Source organism: Epinephelus fuscoguttatus, linkage group LG3 (assembly GCF_011397635.1).
Source record: "Epinephelus fuscoguttatus linkage group LG3, E.fuscoguttatus.final_Chr_v1".
NCBI classification, from domain to species: domain Eukaryota; kingdom Metazoa; phylum Chordata; class Actinopteri; order Perciformes; family Serranidae; genus Epinephelus; species Epinephelus fuscoguttatus.
Genome location: NC_064754.1, coordinates 33,127,193 through 33,149,460, shown reverse-complemented (window position 1 = coordinate 33,149,460; position 22,268 = coordinate 33,127,193). Strand labels below are relative to the sequence as shown.

General features: G+C 39.4%; 1 protein-coding gene across 1 annotated transcript; it reads left to right on the top strand.

Moving 5' to 3' along the window:
• Positions 1 to 12,516: 12,516 nt before the first annotated feature.
• Positions 12,517 to 17,885, top strand: LOC125885915 (galactosylceramide sulfotransferase-like). Its single transcript, XM_049571746.1, has 3 exons — positions 12,517 to 12,631; positions 14,575 to 14,714; positions 16,707 to 17,885. Exons 2-3 carry the CDS (start codon positions 14,587 to 14,589, stop codon positions 17,851 to 17,853), a joined length of 1,275 nt encoding a protein of 424 aa, XP_049427703.1. The 5' UTR covers positions 12,517 to 12,631; positions 14,575 to 14,586; the 3' UTR covers positions 17,854 to 17,885.
• The last annotated feature ends 4,383 nt before the right edge of the window (positions 17,886 to 22,268 follow it).

The window sequence follows — 22,268 nt, the reverse complement described above, 5'->3', positions numbered from 1 at the left end:
CCTGCAGACACTCCTCTGTCCAAAACTACATTTACTGTGTTTTATTGCCAGCTTAAGTGTCTTAACAGCTGCCCTGACCCTCACTAGAGTGACAAGAATACTGCTGACAAGACACAAACTTTATTCTTTCACACTTCTGGTCGTAAACTATACACCCATAGACCTCGAAAGTGTGGAGGGGGGCACACACCCTTTCAGCAATGCAAAACAATACAAAGGGCCTCAGACCCTGTATGAGCTGTTTTAAATGGCAGCATTCGCCAAAAACACAAGGCCATATAATTGTACATCTCTGGTATGATTCTTTTCTCCTCCTGCTACGTTTCCTGTCTGTACTGTCACTCTCCACTAGAGACAAAATGCCCCCAGGTATTTTTTAAAATTCAGAATCAGAATTAGCTTTAATGACCAAGTATGTGCGAACATACAAGAAATTTACTTCTTGTATGTTCACACTAAAACAATAATGGCACAATAAAACAAGAATGTACCAAAATTCACTGCTAGTGTTTTGAATGACTGTTTAGTCTGAGAGTTGGCAGTTAACTAGCCTTAAAACAATATTATTACATTTTCCTCTTCACCATATCCTCATTCTGATCCAGAAGCCCCCAAACAGCTGAAGCCACGTTAAGCTGGGACCCATACATATAATGCTCCAACTGGAAAATAAAGTTGCATGGACAAAAACAGGCACGTCTGGGGAGACAACCATTCACACCTACAGTGAATTTGACATTGACCACATGTGTTTGGACTGTGTGAGTAGTTTGGAGCACCCAGAAGGTCCTGGATTTCAACCCAGAAAAAAAAATCAGGAATTATATCATACTATGACCATGGAGCCTGAAACCATCCTGACATGTCCTGGAAAGTTCAAGTCAGAGTTGAGGGGGAAAATGGATACAAATAAATTAAGAGAAAACAATCCCAAGAATTCTTCTTCTTGATCAACCATTCCTTTAAATAGGACACATTTAAACACAAATGGGAAATAAAGCAAAAAAAAAAAGACATTATGCACAAAAGGAAGACACCCAAGAGATCAGTTCTGTGTAAGACAGTCCTTAAATCCTGAGTGAAGTTTATTGCTGTTTATTGAAGTAACTTAAGAACCTGAGTCAAACTCGTCAAAAACTTTTAAACAAACTCTGTCTTACAGTAATGAGCACACTGGAACAAAAACACACATAATTCACGATTTACAAGTCTCCCCTTCATAATGAGCATAAATTCTTATTATTTCCTTCCATCATTCATCATTTGACATCCTTCTCTGTGGCATTAATAAGTCATGGACATGCTTTTTGGGCATAACACCTCCCAGTACGCTGGCAGGGGAGGCGGGCTGGTGAGAGAATGCGTGTACCTCCTGAAATATTTAACAGCCCCGTGTTCTGCAGCTGTTAACCTGCATGCACTGTGTGGAGACATACTGTGTGTGTGTGTGTGTGTGTGTGTGTGTGTGCAGCATATAACCTGATTACAGCTCTGATTACCTGTTGGGATGGTATGAATATTTTAAATCCTACCAAATCAGGTCTGAAAGTCAGTGATGATGGAGATGTTAATGAGGATGATGGTGGAAATAATGATGATGATGATGATGATGATATTTGTGTGATAAGTCTCCAATTATTTATTCCATTTGCTCCTGTTTCTTTTGGACGTCCTCAAAAGTTTTGACTGTATAAGAGAAATTATTTACGTAATTACTCAAAAGAATGATTTACTTATTACTTATGATTACTTATGATTAGAAATAATCGTGAAACAAGTTGAGCTGTGTTGTTTCAGTCCTTTAAATTCCTCCACACATCTCCCATTTTTTCAGCATGATTTTCAGGCAGGATTTGTATTGAAAAAAAAAATCTCACGAGTCATTATTTGAATAGAAAAAAATAGAAAAAAACTCTACCTGTTCATAGTTTTCATTGGCTGATGACCACCCAGTTGCCAGAAAAATCATTGGTATTGGGGATATATTCACACATAATTATATGGTGGATATGTTGAAACTTCATGCTTCAACAGTGCTGTGGTTCACATGTGGTGGCACAATCTCATCAGGAAAACCAGAGATGTCCTGGTAAAAACCAACCACTTTTCATGGCACAATTCCCACCAACTTGTCACACAAAACACCCCCGTTTGACGCCTAAAAAGCAAATTACAATACACTGATGGGTTACTACAAAACACCATTTGGAGCCTGCAAAGCCACTCGAAAAACACAAACAGGTTGCTGCAAAACACCCAAGTGAAGAGCCTTAAAAGTAGATGGTAAGACATTGACGGTTCACTACAAAACACCATTTGGAGCCTGAAAAGCCACTCGAAAAACACAGACAGGTTGCTGCAAAACACCATTTGGAGCCTAAAAAGCCACTGGAAAAACACAGACGAGTTGCTACAAAACACCCAAGTGAAGAGCCTAAAAAGTAGATGGGAACACACTGACAGGTCACTACAAAACAACCACATTTGGTGTCTGAAAAGTTGCTGTAAACACGTTGACAAGTCACCACTAAACAACCATGTTTGGGGCCTAAAAAGTAGATGGGAACACAGTGACAGGTCACTACAAAACACCATTTGGAGCCTAAAATTGTCACTAGAAAAGCACAGACAGGTTGCTACAGAACAGTCATGTTTCAAGCCTAAAAAGCCACTGGAAAAACACAGACGGTTGCTACAAAACATCCATTTTTAGAGCCCAAAAAGTAGATGGGAACACATTGACAGGTCACTTCAAAACACCATTTGGAACCTAAAAAATGCCACTAGAACAACACAGAAAGGGCGTTACGAAACAACAAAGTTTGGAGCCTAATAAGCCACTGGAAAAAAAGACAGGTCGCTACAAAACACCCATGTTTAGAGCCTAAAAGTAGTTGGAATACATTGAAGGATCACTAGAAAACACCATTTGGAGCCTAAAATGCCACTAGAAATACACAGATAGGTCACTACAAAACAACCAAGTTTGAAGTCTGAAAAGTAGATGGGAACACAGTGACAGGTCACTACAAAACATCATTTGGAGCCTATAATTGTCACTATAGCCTAAAAAGCTGCTGGAAACACATTGATGGGTTACTACAAAACACCATTTGGAGCCTAAAATGCCACTAGAAAAACACAGATAGGTCACTATAAAACAACCACGTTTGGAGTCTGAAAAGTTGCTGTAAGCACATTGACAAGTCACCACAAAAATCCATGTTTGGAGCCTAATAAGTAGATGGGAACACAATGGGTCACTACAAAACACCATTCGGAGCCTGATAAAGCTACTGAAAATACACAGACCAGTTGCTACAAAACACCCACATATGGAGCCTCAAAAGCTGCTGGAAAAACAAATGGGTTGCTACAAAACATCAGTGTTTGGATCCAAGCCACTGGAAAGACAGCAATGACTCGCTAAAACACAACTGGGGCTGTTTTGCTCTCGAACAGTGGTCTGCAGCTTGGCAGGTATCTTGTAACATGCCATTCACCATCCCTTCCATTGTAGGTCATTGGCCTCAGCTGAGTTAACACCAATAGTAGTAGCAGTAGTGATGCAATTATGTAAAGATAATATGTGGTTTTTTTTCCCCATTCAAATCAATTGTTACATTTTGAAACCAACTCTTTTAACAGGAATGACATGTTGTGTCTGAATGACTTATCACTATTCTAGTCAACTTCCTGTTAAATTTTGTTGTGCAATGACACCAAAAAATATTTTGGGCAGCTTTATGTGCCTGAACAAGAAAAATCAATTTCAGGTATACAAAGGACTACAAACAAAAAGCATAGGAGGAGAAGAAAAAAAAAAGTTAAATGAGAATATCCTTTTGAGTATGGATAGATGAAAGAAGCTTCTGTGCGGACACAGCAGGCCAGTCACCCTACCCATACTTGTAAGATCAAATCAGAAATAAGAGGTTTACAGTCAGATAAAGCTCAAGGCTCTATGATGCAGAGCTTCCTGAACAAAGGCTCACTGGCTGGGGAGAAAACAAGTTTCTCTCCAGCTTCAAATAACAAAAAAACACAAGTTGTTCCTCCTCTTAGTCATTTGAGCCCACTGAAACTATGTGAAATCGCATTTGTTGCAAAGTAAAATGTTGCTTTGAAAGCAGGACAGGCAGCAAGAGAATGGAGGCAAAACTAGCGGAGAGAGACGGGAAGAACAAGAGAGGCAAACTAATTAAGGAGAGAGTGGCAGAGAGAGAGACAGGGAAGAGAAGGAATTGAGTCAGACGGCTTTATTTGTCGGATGCGTGTGTGTTTGGACATGCTTGTCTAACTTCTAAATCCTCTGCAAAGTCAGAGGAGTCTTTCATTCCCAAGATGAGTAAACATTGGCCCACGTTCTGTCATCACGACTGCTGCACCTTCAACCAAAAACAGCCTGTTTGTTTCTCTTTCTCTCCCCGTGCCAAGAGCCCATTTTATAAAGAACAGATAGCAAGAGAAAAGGAGTGAATGTTGCTAACAAAAAACTGTTTTTAAAAATTTAAATATTGTTCCTCACCCCTCTGCTTAATGAGAAAATACAAAGGGAGGCAAGGAGATAACACATACAGGCCATAATGTTCACGCTCCCTCACACACACACACACACACACACACACACACACACACACACACACACACTCGCCCATCTCTCACTGTATGGGATGCACAACTTATGAATAATTCATGTTCCAGATGTGGTTATTATTAAAGACATGGTTCTGATTTCTCATATTCTTACTATTCATATGCAAAGTTAATGTTTGGTTAGCTAGTAGGATATCCTTATTCATTTATTTTGCTTGGTGGGGTGAGTTTATCGCCCATCCTCCCTCCCTCTGTCTTATCTTCTTATTCACTCCCCAGCACCCAGTGGAATCTGCTGCAGTGCTGCAAACATATCAGGAAACACATGTACCCTATACGTAGCCGTTACCTGCTATATTTTTCGCTACAGTATGATACAGATACAGGAAACCCAAGAGAACATATCTCTCAATACACTATAAAAATCTTATCTACTTAGCTCCATATCCATCAAAGCTACACTGAAAGTTTATGGGACCAACAACTACAGTGTTATTCTTCATGACCTCATCCCAGCTCTCTACAGTACTCTGGTGAATTGCCTGCTGCTGTTGGTTTGCAAGCCACCAGAGCGCAGGAGATACTGAGGTAAATATTGGCCTGCTGGACCCTCAGGGCAGTTGTTTGTCCATAAAACACAGCTCATGCTGCACAAGCTGTTTGGAAAAATTTGATGGAAATTGGATGCGTTTTGTGGAGCTGTAAAAAAAAAAATGGTTGTAATATACTGGAGGTCGCCTTGTTTATAGAGGACCATTTCAGAATCAAATGAGGACCCCATCTTTTATTCAAACTACTATCTTGGCCTCAAACAAATACTGTAAACAAATACTGGGGTGCAGTACTGTTCATATTACTGTAATGATGAACACAACAAAGGCCAGAGGTTCTTCGTAAATAGTTTGTGGTAAGCTGAAACGGTAGGGATGTTAAGGTGCCTCTTGCTTTCAACCTAAATCCTGATTATACAGTATATATATGATTATAGAATTTTCATTAACATATATTAAATTTAATAAATAATAATATGACAGGGGGCGACACGGTGGTGTGGTGGTTAGCACTCTCGCCTCACAGCAAGAGGGTTGCTGGTTCGATCCCGGGCGTGGGAGCCCTTCTGTGTGGAGTTTGCATGTTCTCCCCGTGTCAGCGTGGGTTCTCTCCGGGCACTCCAGCTTCCTCCCACAGTCCAAAGACATGCAGATTGGGGACTAGGTTAACTGGTGACTCTAAATTGTCCATAGGTGTGAATGTGAGCGTGAATGGTTATTTGTCTCTATGTGTCAGCCCTGCGATAGTCTGGCGACCTGTCCAGGGTGTACCCTGCCTCTCGCCCGATGTCAGCTGGGATAGGCTCCAGCCCCCCCGCGACCCTCAAGAGGATGAAGCGGTTAGAAGATGAATGAATGAATGAATAACATGACAGAGCTTTTATTAACATTAACACAATGATAGCACAATTTTTGCTCAGTTTGTGGTCACTAAAGGGAGATTTAGTGCGGCAGACCCTACGGTGTAGCCTACGTGGCCTACGCGCCATTGTGAGCATATATTCTTGTGCAGTGGTGTGTCTGTGTCACTCTGCAGTTACACCCTCCAAAACACTAGTCAGCAGCGGCAGAGTTTCTGTGAAGTGCTGTAAAGTTTAGCTCATTCAAAACATGCATTAAACATGGCTTAATAGAGACAATTTCAAACACAAGTACACAAATTAGCTTCACTATAACTCACAGCACTGACAGACAAACACTTGTGTTAATCCGGACACATTTTCCCCACAAATATAACATGCTAATGTAATTAGCACAGGCCTATGGCATTTTACATTGTCGAAATTAGCCTAGAGGCTAGCAGACTTTTCCTCTACTCATATGAAACCAGGAACAACAGCAACGTTTAACAAAGGTAACGTTACAAAATTCAGCTCCATTACAACTCACAAAGTGCACTTACAAACAACTGTCTTATAACACAACACTCAACACATTTTCCCAACAAATATAAGATGCTAACGTTATTAGGAAAAGCCTATGGCATTTTACATTGTATAAATTAGCCTCACAATCAGTAGAGATTTCATCTGCTCATATGAAGCCAGAATAAATCCCAAAGTATAAATCCCTGAAGGATAAATCACTCACAAGACTTGCTGAAGAATGCTATTTTTGCGGAGGCTTTATCATCGACACAATTTATGTTTCTTATTTGTGAAATTAAAGTAAATAAAAGCTTCATCTCCACTGAGGGAAATGGTTTCAGCTTACAAATATAGACAGGAGGTCTGCGTTGCCGCGATGTGTAGTTACATTTCTGGGGAGGTGCAGGTCAGGCTACGGCGTAGCTCTGCATCAACACAGAGGAAGTATAAGTATAAATCCCACATAAGACCACTCCAGTTTAAATATCAGCTGTATAAACAGCCATGGCTGGAGGCATTATGTTTCCTGGTTGTCTCTCCGTCTGTTTATCTGTCAATCTGTCTATCCCGTTCTCGTGAAGTCAATGGCCTCTAGTTTTGCAGACCAATGGCCTCTAGTTTCGCACCTGCGCTTCGCCAACTGGGTGTGGCCAGGCGGATTTTGCAAGTTTGGCACACCGTAGCTACTCCTCTTTCCCACCTCCGTCCCTCCTACCTGCGCCAGAAAAGTAGGAAAGAGGGAGGAGAGAAGGCGTGGAGTGGGTTTTACACACATCACACCAATCAAATGAGCCCCTCTCCTCGCCCTTAAATGCGCCACGCAAAGGCGTAATGAGAGTTTACTCAATTCACCATGGCACAAGAGAGCAGCAGCGTCAGACAGCCAAACTTCTCCCAGGAGGAAACTGATGTTTTGGTCCGGGAGGTCCAAGCTCACAGTGTCTGAATATACGGAACTGCGAGCTTGGACCTCCACGGGCTGATGATGCAAAGGTAGCCTGAGAGGAGGTCACCACAATTGTAAATCAATGTTGCGTTTCTCTTGTGCGCGCGCGCTCTCTCTTTCTCTCTCACAGTCTCACTCTGTTTCTTTTCTTTTGACTTTTCTAAGATGACAGATGCTGAATATATACTCCCTATCTGATGCTGTGGCTGTTTGTGGTTGGCTGAGAGGGATGTGAACTCATTAGTTTGCAGCTGTGTTAATCAAATCAGGTTGGGTTTCCATTACGCGTGCCAAACGTACCAAACGGTGCCAGTCCCCTTTGATCTGACATCAGATGTGACGGGACAGTCGGTATAGAGATACATTTATGTGCTGATTGCAGATAGTTGCATTGAATAGTGGTTTTCTGGCTATTTATTGCATCGTTAATGTGCCTGATATTCTGGAAACCTGCCTGTGAGGCTTTGGTGACGTGTGCACACTGTCCGCCCGTCAGCCAAACTTCAGCTTACACCGGCTGCGCTCCGCCTGCGCTGACAGTAGACCTGGTTTCAGCTGGCAAGCTTTTAGCGCACCTTCGGCAAAGCCTTTTGGCACGAAACTGTCACTGCAGCAAGCTGGATCTGTCGACACTTCACCCTGCTGCGCCGCCACACCCATCCCAGCGCACCTCGGTCTGCCAAACTACCAAACTGAGTGTGCCTCGGGTTGCGCTGCTCGAAACTAGCTCTGCGCACCCTGCGCCGCGCCGGGAAACTAGAACCCAATATCTTGAGAATACCTTGACGAAATTTCTTCAAATTTGGCACAAACCTCTACCTAAACTCAACAATGAATAGATTTTGGTGGTCAGAGGTCAAATGTTAAGGTCACTGTGTCCTTGCAGCTGTCTCTACAAAAGGATCTGGACAGACATGAAACTGTAACTGCAACTTCAGGCATTTTAGTTTAGTTGATGTTATGTTTACATGGAGCAGATTCTGAAATAAATTTCCATTTAATCAACTGGTAAACTGGGGAACAAGGGATGAGGGGGGTGAGTTTGGGACAACAGCCCATTTTTGCCTCGGGACTTCCTAGGGGTTTTTCCATCCCTGGATACCATAAATCCTAAAAAACATCAATATGGTTTTGAGATGCAGCTGCTGAGAGTTCAGATCAACAGTGGTCAGTGCTGTCGCCCCCTCAGCAGCATGGAGGGCAAAAACAGAGAGTGACGGAGAGTGTGTTAAAAAATAAATACATAGACTGTGTCACTGATAAAAAACAGAGTTAAACTAACTTTAAGTTTAACAGTAATAATGCTAAACTTAAAATGTGTAACTCACCCAACACCACATCCTGACTGATGGAACAGCTCCAGTGATATTATGTTTGTTCATGGATTGTCAGATCATCATCCTCAGTGCAAGTCTTCAAATCTTGAGTGATACACTCACTGACCACTTTATAAGGTATACCTTGCTAGTACCAGGTTGGACCCCCTTTTGCTTTCAGAACTGCCTTAATTCTTGGTGGCATAGATTCAACAAGGTGCTGGAAACATGTAAATATGGACCAAAATCTCTGAGGAATGATAGCATCACACAGTTGCTGCAGATTTGTTGGCTGTACATCCATGATGCGAATCTCCCGTTACTCTATTACTCTAAGGTTACTCTATTGGATTGCGATCAGGTGACTGTGAAGGCCATTGGAGTACAGTGAACTCATTGTCATGTTCAAGAAACCAGTTTGAGATGATTTGAGCTTTGTGTCATGGCGCGTTATCCTGCTGGAAGTAGTCATCAGAAGATGGGTACACTGTGGTCATAAAGGGATGGACACGGGCGGCAACAATACTCAGGTAGGCTGTGGTGTTTGAACCATGCTCAGTTGGTACTAAGGGGCCCAAAGTGTGCCAAGAAAATATCCCCCACACCATTACACCACCAACACCAGCCTGAACCGTTGATACAAGGCAGGATGGATCCATGCTGTCATGTTGTTTACACCAAATTCTGACCCTACCATCTGAATGTTGCAGCAGAAATCCAGACTCATCAGACCAGGCAACGTTTCGCTTCAGCAGGTCATCTTGACCATGTCTACCTGCCTAAATGCACTGAGTTGCTACCACGTGATTGACTGGTTAGCTATTTGCATTAATGAGCAGTTGAACAAGTGTACCTGATAAAGTGGCCTGTAAGTGTATACCATATACAGCAAAAGATACACAACCCGATTTTAATGCAGAAACTCATATTCCAACATAAAAGAGTAACGATTGTTTCTCCACACATAAAGTGAAAAGGGCTGAGTGTGATGGAGCGATGAGGACATTTTGTCAATTGTGTTTTCAGTAAAAATTCTCTGACTCACAGTGTCTGATTTACGAGCAAGTGATGCTTCATGTCTGTAAAAACACAGTGTAACAAAATTCATGTAAACACAGTGTAGTTGTTAGGTTTGTGTGTGCACACGGTTTCATGGTAACTAACACTGATGACTAATATGTAACACAGTGAATACACGTTTGTAATTTTTCACATTCATCAGATGAAACACATGCTGTTTATTTTCCCTAAAACAACTTCACTGTCTACAGTGAATAAAATATAATAAATCAATGTCAACGTCTGCTCAAAACTGAAAAACGAGTTCATTACCACAGATGAATGTTGTTTGTAAGCAAACAAAACTGATTTCAGTTTAATGACCTGAAGTATAAACACCGTCTTTATGGTCTTTTTTTAGGAACAGAGAATAATTGTCGCTGTGAAATGACTTCTGCTACAGATTAGTTTCTGAAACACTTAATTATCCTGCAGTATGTTAAGATGAAAAAGGTTTTTTATTTTATTTATTTATTTATTTATTTATTTTATGGTGTTTCTCATTTACAGATCCATAAACTCCACAGCTGACTAATGAGCAGCAGTGCGGTGCTGGCACAGCAGGACTTAAAGGGAACCAACACAGAACTGACAGTGTCACTCAAACAAATTCCCAAACTAAGTGTTTGGCTCTGTTAATGGCATTCAGACTAGTGGATTTCTATTTGTGTTCTCCAAATTTGGGCAAAAAAATCTGCAAGCCTTGGCAGCAGTTGGAGACTTTTTTGAAATGGGACGCCAGGCAGGAAACTTCTCCTGCAGAGTAATTGGCACGGTTCCACCAAACTTGAAAACCATGGTGTTTTTGTTGCTTGAGCTTAAACTCTGAAACTAGTGACCATTTCCAAAAGCTGAAACAACAACAACAGCCCATCATTACAGTTACTCCTACAACTGATCTTTATCCTAATGAACTTCTCAGCCTTCCCTAAACTGTTAATGTTAATATTCCTGTGACCATCCTCAGTAATCTCCATGTTATTACACAATCATTTCACTGGAGGTCACTGTCACACAACTGCTGTACAGAAAGAGATGCATTTGATGGAAAAGGTATTCTCTGTTGCATGAACAAAAGGAGAACAAACATCTAGAATGCCACAAAGTGTATTGTTCACAGAAGAGCAACATTGTTGGAGGTACTGTAGTATTCAAAATACCTAATAAAAATGATCGTTATATTTGCATCTGCACTGTCATAAAATGGAAGAGATTGTTTTTCAAAGGAACTCACTGACAGCTGCATGTTGTAAACTAAAGTTTAAAAAAGGGGAAATCATGCAGCGATGACCATAAATGATCATAAATGATGTTATCTGATATTAAAGCCCTCTGGTGCCACTGGGGCTCAGTGCCTCTTAGTGTGAATAGAATACACAGATGTTTTGCAAAGGGGCTAATTATTGTTATGTATATAAACCAAAGTGTATTCTTTTTGCCCTGACTGCTTGATTTAATGTCCTAAACAGACTCTAGAGTTCAACACTCATGCCACCATGATTACACCTGCATAACCTGGCACAGTGGTATAACTCAAAGAACAAAGATATGTTTCAAAAAGCCCAGAACAAACTGTAACAACACCAGTCCAAGGAAAAAATGGCCACACATCATACATTTTGTAGAAAACTACAAAAATAAAACCATAAAAACAAGGTTTGAAATACGCATCTCTGCCTCCGTACTGCCTCAGCCCATAATGCAACAGGCAACATGCAAATCATTTTCAAATGAAAGTTACTTTTTTACTTCTGTTTATTACATTTTTAATCAATTTTTAATGACAATGCATTTAAATGTTAATGAATTCAATGAAAATATAAAAAGTATTTCAATTAAATTTCAGTAAAAAATGTCTCTCAGACAGTTACACAAACTAATTAGGTTCAGTCCAAGGACACATATTAACACAAATATTCAGCAGTTGAAACTTAATATGACCCTCAAGATTGTGCAAGGTCTATGTGCAAATTATTTTACCAGCTATTTTCAGTATGTTCAGGACTCTAATGAGTATGAGTGTATCTAATGTGAAACAAAGCAGTCTAAAAAGTAAAGAAGGGAGAAGCACATTCCTCCACATGAGGGGGAGGAGCCGAATAAAATCCCAGAGGAAATTCAATCTGCCCATTCTCTGAATAGTTAACAAAACAAACAAAAAAAGAAAAACAGCAGAAAATGGACGGTTCTAGGTTTCTGGTCTGGTTTCTAAATTTAAGTGTTTTTTAATTGTACTTTATGACTTTATTTCTTTTTCTCAAGTGCATTGTTGTAAAAATTGGATATTAGAAGCATATGTCATTCCCTATTTCTGGCTGCCTCCCCGGCTAGACTTCAGGACTGTATTGGAAATAAGTCATGTGACTTTATTCATGTATTAATGAATTGAATTTTAGATTGATTTATCAGATACATTTAGTCAGTCAAACATGCTGTGAACATGTGAAAGGTGATCTTCTAAAATTTGAAAAGAGCAGCAGCTGTGTCAGTTAACTTGTCCATTTTCAACAGTCTGCAATAAATTCATAAAGCAAAGATAATTTCTATTTCCATTCTGAGTGAAAGGGAAATCACCTCAGTTTGGTAAAACACTCAGTTGAACGATGAGATGAGGGCCTCTGCTGAGAGGAGAGGATACTGCAGTGAGGCATGACAGCTGGGATACCTACGTCCTGCCTTGTCTTTGCACCTGAAACACAAAGTCTGATACCAGGACAGCTTTTTGTGTCCAATCTGATTTGGTTACCGTGGAGATAGCAAAGTTTGGGCTCAGAGTATCATCCAGACTACAATAAGGTAAGCAAGGCCATAAAAAGATAAGATATGCAATAACCGCCATGACAAGACGAAGTTTGATATGTGAGTCCAGCGACTGGCATGCCACATAAACAGTAAGTGTTCACTTCCTTCTCTGTAAAGCTAACGAGATGTTTTGATTATCATCCGTAAATTTAAACTTTTAAAGAACATTAATTATCTTTCTTTTTTTGTCTTTACATGGCAGTCCATGTTTTGTATTGTATGATCTTTAAGTCATAAAAATGAGTGTAAAATAGAGACTCATACGCACAGTAACACAATGATTACAATAGTAAACATGAACACAACAGATATTTATTGTTTTAGTCCGTTCAAAAGAACAGTACTGTGCAGTTTTGTGTAACAACATGACATGTATATTGTATTTTTTGTTTAGGACCAGCTTAAAGATATTGTATTTAGATAGACAGATAAATAGATTGATAGTTTAGTCCCACAACTGCTACAGCAGATATGCTCATGGTGGTAGTGCAAATTTGTGGTTGACAGTGCAGGTATTGCAATGGAATTGGTGATTAAACTCAGTAAGAGCAGTGCAGGAGTAATGAATACTTTGCTATAGATGATATGAACGCAATTAAACAGGAATATATGTACAGATACCAGTGCAGATGTTTTTTTTTTTAAGTAGAAGTATTGAATAAGTAATGCTGGAAAATACAAAATATAAAAAGCACAGAAGGTTAAATATGAAATGCTAGCCAAGGATGAATATCTAAATAAATACAAATGCAAACAGGGTGTACATATCAATAGAAATTCCACAAGGTTAACATAACCAGTAACCAGTATTTATGTGTCTCCTTAGAGAAGAGCAGAGTAGAATCATAGAAGCAAATGTGACCAATATAAAGCTTAGTGACGAAGAAAAGAAAAGAAAAGAAAAGAAAAGAAAAGAAAAGAAAAGAAAAGAATCCTGAAAGACAAAATACTCAAAACACGTCTGGGTTTAACATTTAAAAATACCATTATAAAGATGGATTTTCTCCAGCTGCATGCTAATTAGCAGTTTTGTATTCTCTGGGTTTAAAGTATGCTGACAATATTTTTTGAATGTTCACTTATATATGTAAAAAAAAAAAAAACAGCCAAAAAACAATAATTTGGCTAATGTAATTCTGCAGAGAGAAAATATGTCATTGATAGAATTAAGCATGTAGGAGAGGTCAACAGATGTCTCCTTGTGGTAATTACAACAGAATTTTAAAATGGAAAAAGGAATAATTACGATTTGTTATGACTATAATATATAAACAGAGTGTGTCTCGTGCGTGATTCGAATAATTCTCTGCAAATAATATCAATTAAAAATGATCTCACATGATTATAAACAGTGATCACTGTAAATTTGTAGTATTATTTAAAGTTGAATCTAAGTCAGATGGGAAGCTTTATGCGCCCTTTGTGTCTGAAAATTACAAAATGTTTTAAATTAAAATGTATAATATGCTCATGTTTTCAAATAATAACTTCTAAAATATGTATATTTTAATGATTTATTTTAAACAAATGCACTTTTAATTATATGTTTTACTGAATTTTCCTTATTTTTTGAAGAAGTGTATTACACAGGCATGTGTTGCCATGAAATATAATCGAATACTGTATGTCTCTGAGTATAAAATGGGGACAGACTGCATCATGGATTGGTTATTAAGTTAAATGAGTCTTTGCTCTGTTTTCAAGTTAAAAGATATTCTTAATGACTTGATTTGTCTGGATAAGAATAACGTCAATCTTATATATCAGTTCCAGTTTTTCATTTTTATTAATTTATTTGAAGCATTGACCCGGCACTGAAATATTGTAAATTATTAAATCATATAGTCATTGTGTGTTATTTGTTAAAGGATGTGTGGCATGAAAACGTTGTCCCTGCCCTTCCATTCTTCCTCTTCTCATGAGATGATCTTTTTCAGTCCGCTGTTACGATGCACCAAACACAAGAGAGGCCGCCGTGGCAGCTCCTGGTCAAACGTGTGACTGTCGCCAGCCTGCTCATCAGTATAATTCTGCTCTACTCTCTTTCAGCGTTCCACATCAACATCAGTCCACCAGAGTAAGACTTTTACATACAATGTCTGAAAATACAACAGACCTGTATATTGACAGTTATCAGGAAAAAAAAACAACTGTCAAAAAAGGCATTAGCATAACTAGCAGCCAATTACAAGGTGCAGAATAGATGCAAAGGTAAAAACAAGACATAACTTTTAAACTTCTTTGATAATCGTCTCATATTGGCTTCAGCCTTTTTGACCTTTTATCTATACCTTATTGACCGTATCTTCTAACTTCAGCACCTATGACTATTTATGACCACTGCAAATGTCTTTATCTATAGATATTACTCCTGGAAATGACATGCTCAAAGTATCTGTGCCTCAATTATCAGTTGCTTCCCTTCACTTTTTCATTCATAGAATTCAATATTGCTGTATTTATGAATGAGGAGGTGAAAAAAATGCAAGAATAATCTTTCTGAAGTTGCTTAAATTCTTGTCTTGTCTTGTCTTGTCTTGTCTTGTCTTGTTTTCCATCTATGAAACAGAAAAATGTTTTGCCCGATGGAAAGACAAAATAACTTAAAGAAAAAACTTAAAAGAACTTATAAAGATAATCCTGGCAAAACCTTTTTCCCACTGTTCTTACGTCATAAACACAGCAAAGAAAACAATTCAGATCAGACTTAGAAAATGGATCACTTCTCACTTGCCTTCCTTATAAACCTCATGGAAAAGTTTCATTACATTTAGAAAACTGAGCTGAATACAGTAGCACCAGGTTGACCCAAAAATTTTACTTTCGGCATTATCCATTCATATTTTAGTTTCTTCTGAACTTTGCAAATGTAATACTGTGACTCAGGTAGGGGGCTCAGGTAGGAGGTAGAGCGGGTCATCCACCAATTGGAACATTGGCGATTCAATCCCAGACTGCTCTAGTCCGCATATTGAAGTATCTTTGGACAAGATACTGAACCATGAATTGCTCCAGATGGCTGTTCCACTGGTGTGTGAGTGTGAATAGTTACTGAGTAGCAGGTGGCACCGTGTATGGCAGCCTTGACCACCAGTGTGTGAATGTGTGTGAATGGGTGAATGTGACTCAGTAGTGTAAAAGTGCTTTGAGAGGTCAGAAGACTAGAAAGGCGCTATACAAATGCAGTCCATTTATCATTTAGAAAGAATTGGTGCAGCTTCATATCAGCTTTCCACAACGAACAGGTAGACTTTCATAAAACACCCACAAAAGATCATAAAATGATTTCACCTTATGCGCCATACTGGTAATAGTATCATAAACAGTCAACTGTGTTATAAATTATAGACTTTGGAATCAAAGTCCAATACATCCAACTAATTACTGTAGACACAAACACAGTGGTTGCCCTGGAGTAGTCTGAAGATGAACCTCACTGCTTCCATGTGTTCCTCTTTTTTATCATCTTCTGTTCTTTTCTTATTTGTTTCTTTTCACTGCTTATAGAGTGATTGCTAATTATACAGATGCAAATAAAGAGGGGAGTATGTGAATGTATGGTATATTCACTTACTGGCTTAAGATGTGTTGTGTATGGCACCTATACGTTGGACAAAATTACCTGTAATGAATAACAGTAACATAATCTTGGCATGTTGAGATTTCACATTAAATCTTGTATTCAAGATTGAATGTGAAATCAATCAATCTTATATTCATCACCTTTGAGCTACTCTAAATTTTAATTGGCACAATTACATTCGAAGGGCAGCTTGCATTTATTACTGTGGTGAGAGTTGGTGTGGTGTAGAACAGGACGTACAGATCAGTCTTCAGATTTCGTTACATTTTATTGACACTGTGTTTGTCTTTTATACTGTAGCTTTAGGCCTTCACAACACATTGTAAACTTGGCATTTTGGTTTCGAAATGTAATGAGATGGGAGAAGTACGACACACTATATCTTTTAAATACCAGCACACATTATACTTTTTAGTGCAAAACTGTAACCATGCTATTATAAATTATGGTGACACTTAATAATTACCTCATGCTTACTTTTTCTAGGCTCCCAGTGCCTCACTCTTGTGCTCCCCAACCAGACCAGCACAGCACCCAGCCAACCACAAAGAGCTCACAGCAAGACAATGACATCTGTGTTCCGAAAGTAGATATCATGTTTATGAAGACCCATAAAACTGCCAGCAGCACCTTCCTCAACATCCTGTTCCGCTTTGGAGAGAAGCACAAACTCAAATTTGCCTTCCCTAGCAGCCGTAACGACTTCTTCTATCCTTCGTCTTTTCACCGCACGTATGTTCAAGGCTACAAGTCTGGAATGTGTTTTAACATCATGTGTAACCACATGCGATTCAATGCACCCGAAGTGGCCAAAGTGCTGCCCAGAGACACTTTCTACATCACGATCCTGCGAGATCCAGCAGAGCTCTTTGAGTCATCCTTTCATTACTTTGGTCATGTTGTTCCTCTGACTTGGACAATACCAGGTGAGGATACGATGGCTGAGTTCCTGCGTGATCCAAACCACTACTTCAGCAAAAGTGGATTAAACTCCTTTTACCTGAAGAACCTGCTGTTTTTTGACTTTGGGCAGGACAACACTCTGGATCCAGACGACCCCCATGTAGAGGAGAGCATCAAGGCCATCTCTGAGCGTTTTCACCTAGTCATGCTAATGGAGCATTTTGAGGAGTCACTCATACTGCTTAAGGATACTCTCTGTTGGGAAATGGATGACGTCCTCTTCTTCAAGCTCAACTCTCGTAAGGAATCCATTGTATCTAAACTGACTCCTGAGCTTAGGGCGAAGGCTCTGCAGTGGAATGCCATTGACTGGAAGCTTTACAAATATTTTAACCACACCTTCTGGGAGAAGGTGGAGGCTTATGGAAGAAAGCGTATGGCAGAGGATGTCGCAGAGCTCAGGAGGAGGAACATGGAATTGGTGGAGATCTGCATTGAAGGAGGTCATGCTGTCGACGCTGGAAGCATTCATGATGCAGCCATGCAGCCGTGGCAGCCCATTGGAGAGAGGTCAATTGAAGGATATAATTTGAAAAAAAATGTAGACAAAGCTCATCTGGAGTTGTGCCGAAAGATGTTAACTCCGGAAATTCAATATCTGACAGACTTAGGGGTTAACTTGTGGGTCACAAAGCTGTGGGGACATGTGAGGAAGATCATTAACTTATGATGAGATAACTGATAACTGAGACAAAAGAGCTGAAGGAATTTGGGGGTGATTTTCTAGAATATTTACCTACTTTTGTTCCATATTACCACACTGATTTTTATGACCTGACTTTTTATTGTATAATGTATTTATTGGAGTCTGACTCAGATGTACAAGAGCACACAAGTGTCTCTCTGATGGAGTATCTGAAACTAGCCAATTCAGTGCAGAGCCGCAGTTTCAAACCTATTACAATCCAACCAGTGGCATCTAGAAACAGCAGCAGTTAAGAGAGATGGATTATAATGGATTGTAAAGTAACAGTTCACACCAATATCAATAATACATATTATTCCTCTTACTTGTAGTGCAGTTTATCAATTGAGATTGTTTTGGTGTGCTGAGTTGCGGAAATATCAGCCTTATAGATCTGCCTCCTCTTGAATATAATTGAACTAGATGGCACTTGGCTTATGGCAAGGCAGCCTTATTTGTATAGCACATTTCATACACAAGGGCAATTCAAAGTGCTCTACAGAGCAATACAATATAAAAAATAATAAAGGATACAGACAAGAGGAAAGAGAAAAAGATGTAACAGTTAAGATACTTACTAAATGATTTACATAAAACATAATAAAGGATACAGACAAGAGGAAAGAGAAAAAGATTTAAAAGTTAAGATACTTACTAAATGATTCACTTTTTTTTTTAAATCACCAAAAATACCAAAAGTGCAGACAAGGGGTGCAAAGATAAAAAGAATATTTTAAATTGAGTTCAAAAAGAAGTTTACAGTCATTACAGGGTGGAGTAGGCACTGTAAAAAAGGTATGCTTTTAGCTTTGACTCAAGAGTGCTCAGAGTCGCAGCTTGTCTAGCATCATCTGGGAGGTTATTCCAGGTTTGTGCTGCATGAAAACAAAATGCTGCTTCACCATGTTTTGTTCTGACTGTTGTGATCATCAATAAGCTGGCCTCAGATATCCTCAGGGTCCTTGAAGGAACATATGTCAGCATGTCACAGATATATTTGGGCAGTGAGCCACAGAGTAATTTATACACAAGCAGCAAGGATTTAAAATCAATTCTAAAAGTGCTAGGTAGCCAGTGTAAGGATTTTAGAACCGGAGTAATGTGGTCCTAGTTTTTGTCAGGGCCCTAGCAGCAGCAATCTTGAATAAGCTGAAGTTACCGAACAGTTTACTATGAAAGTCTTACAAACAGACCATTGCAGCGATCTAATCTACTGGAAATAAAGGCGTGGGTGAGCCTTTCAAGGTCTTGCTTTGACATTATTCCTCTGACTCTATGTTTTTTAGATGGTACTAGGCAGATGAGGTTATGGATATAATGTGGCTGTGGAAATTTAAATCGGAGTCCAGGATAACACCAAGGTTCATTGTGTGACTCTAAGTTATAAGACAGAGGAATGTGAGATGAGAGCTGACACTGTCTTTTTTTTATGGTCCAAAGACAAGTACGTCAGTCATATCTCTGTTGAGTTGGCGAAAATTTTGATGCATCCAATCACTGATTTGCTTAATGCGGTGACACAGACACTCTACAGGTCCTTAATCACCTGGTGAAAGTGATATGTATATGTGCATATCATCTGCATAATTATGCTGGGCTACTTTAGCGTTTTGTATGATTTGGCCTAATGGAAGCATACAGAAATTAAACAAGAGGGGTCCCACAATGGACCCTTGTAGGACCCCACATGTCACGGCCATCTGGTCTGACTTAGTTACCAGTCAAGATAAAATACTTCCCGTCATGAAGGTATGACTTGAACTATTTAAGGACAGTTCCAGAGAGTCTGACCCAGTTTTCTAGTCAAAACTACATAGGCGTAGGATTGGGTAGGGACACGTCCCTACCAATATTCAGCCCCTTCTATTATCCCTACCAATATAAACACTGGCTGTCGGCATCAGCTCAATACGGTACACAAAGGGTTAACAATCGTTGGTGTCTACCATACGTCCCATCTCTAACCTCATATTGCTCATCGATTGGCTCTACCGTTATTTTGGTAACATGTGATTGGTCCTCCCCAGCGCCGCTCTCTTTGTGGGTACGCTTCACCGTACAGTTCACGGCAGTTTGTGACGGAACAACACATACACGCGCGTCACCACACCGGAGCAGGGTCTGCCCACTGGTCTGACATCCCATTGTTCCAACCATATTAAACCCACTGCTCCGAATTCCCGTCCCTCGGATCACTATTACCAACCCAACTGCAGACCGAAGGCTGGTACTGAAGTTACGCCCCTTTGGAGTATACTGTTATCAGTTATCAGTGTATATTCATGTAACTGATAACATTAGAGAATACATTAACCAAGACATTCTTGTATTTAGTGTAGATATCTAAATATGCATTATAAAGCAGTGATCAGTTTCACATGACGTGAAATTGCATTAAAAAAACATCAACTTACAGGTCGCCGCCATGGAGCACTTTTATGTCCCTACCAACGTGAAAATCAAACCTACACCCTTGCAAAACTGTGTGGTCCATTGTGTCAAAAGCAGCACTTTAATCCAACAGCAATAAAACAGAGACTTTGCCTGAGTCAATGTTCACACGAATGTCATTTATTACCTTTACAAGTGCAGCCTCAGTGCTGTGATGGGGCCGAAACCTGACTGAAACTTTAGCTTTAAATGTTGCTAAGTTGCTGGTAGACAACTTTTTCAATAACTTTACTAAAAAACAGTAAGTTTAAATTAGGCTGATAGTTGTTCGGTACAGTGGCATTAAGACTGCTCTTTAGGAGAGGCTCAAAGTGCTGTTGAAAACTCAACAGCAGTGTGTCTTTTCAGAAATCATTATCTAGTTAATCAAGATAATCCACAGATCTTGTTGTGAGCAGTTTCATGTAGGAACTATTTTATTTCTCCCAAACTACACCTGCCAACCAAATCACCCCGCAGAAGGAAGCATGCATCTACTCATGAACGATAACCTAGACTGATGAATAGCACTACATGTATGAGACAAAAACATGTATTTTTGATTTGGGGGTGAATTGCCCATTTAAATTCATCTTTATTTCTGCATCCAAATGTGTGTGTTTGTGTATATGAGATGTTACATGTTACAAGTAAATCTACATGTTGACATATTGGTAAGGCATAATCCTCTTTTTTTCATGTTTTTTCATGTTTTCTTGCACTTTACCAGAACTCACTTCAAGCAGGAAGCTTTACATTTCATTCTTTGCCTCTTAAACAACTCAGCGTCAAACTAGGTGTCTGCACTTAATGTATCCAGGATCTTTATGTCTAGATAAAATTGTTTATGTTTGCCCATGAGCATGGAATGATGTTCAAAACTGAATTAAACCAGACATGCAACCTGCTCTTTGAGACTTTGTTTTGAATACCAATTAAAAGTATGTATCTGCTTTAATATAGGTCTGACAAGCACTGCTTTTCAAGGGATGTTTAAAAGGCAGCAAATGACAACTTATCAAAAAACAAAGAGACTGTGCTGCTGGCGTATCACTCGCAAACACTGCAAAACTTGGCAAAGCGACAAGGGGACAAGTTGCTTCTTTTGTAAACTGATTCACACAAGTTTTAGACTTTGACTGACAGGAAGACAGGAAATCTTGACAATAGAAAATCTTATACTAACATTTTTGCAGATCCCACTTGTCATAAGCACATAAAAACAAAAAATATAACAGAGAAAACAAACTTCCCTAAAAGTGTGCCATAACACAATAACTGAAGGATGATAAGTTGATAAGCTGGCAACATCTTTCTGCAGTAAGACAATAGCACAATTTATGCCATGCTAAGGCATGAAGTCCAGTAGAAGTATGGTTTGACTGGGTCATGCTGATGTCGTGTAGTGAACGCAACCTAGTATCTTTACCTTTTATTATGAATGCAATATGATTTATAAACCCCCTTCTCAACAAAGAACTCCTTTCTGTCCTCCTTGCCCTTTACACACAGTCTGAGAAGTACAGGCCTGCCAACTGAATTTTTATTACCCTGAAAAGCAGTTATACAGTCCCACCATAAACTAATTTGGCATGATTTACAGTGGTACCAAGCTACAAATATATTCCAAAGACTATATTAGGCTGTAAGTTTGATCATTAATGCAATCTGGCAGTAAAGAGAACTCTGTTGTCAGGATGTTTGTTTCACTGCAGCACTCCTACGCCATAATAGGGGCAAAAATGAAACTCCTGTGTTGTGTTTAAGGCAAAAATAATGTACCAACTAAGACTGAATCAGCCTTTAGCAGAGCTCCCTCCCACAATCAGTGTTAACTTGTCCCTTTCACTACTGATGCTAAGAAAGTGAAGATACATGAGACCTATTATACTTCTCTGTTATTTGCACTGCACGGTCCAACATATGTTTATTAACCTGATTATTTTATCTGGACAACCCTGAAAATAAAA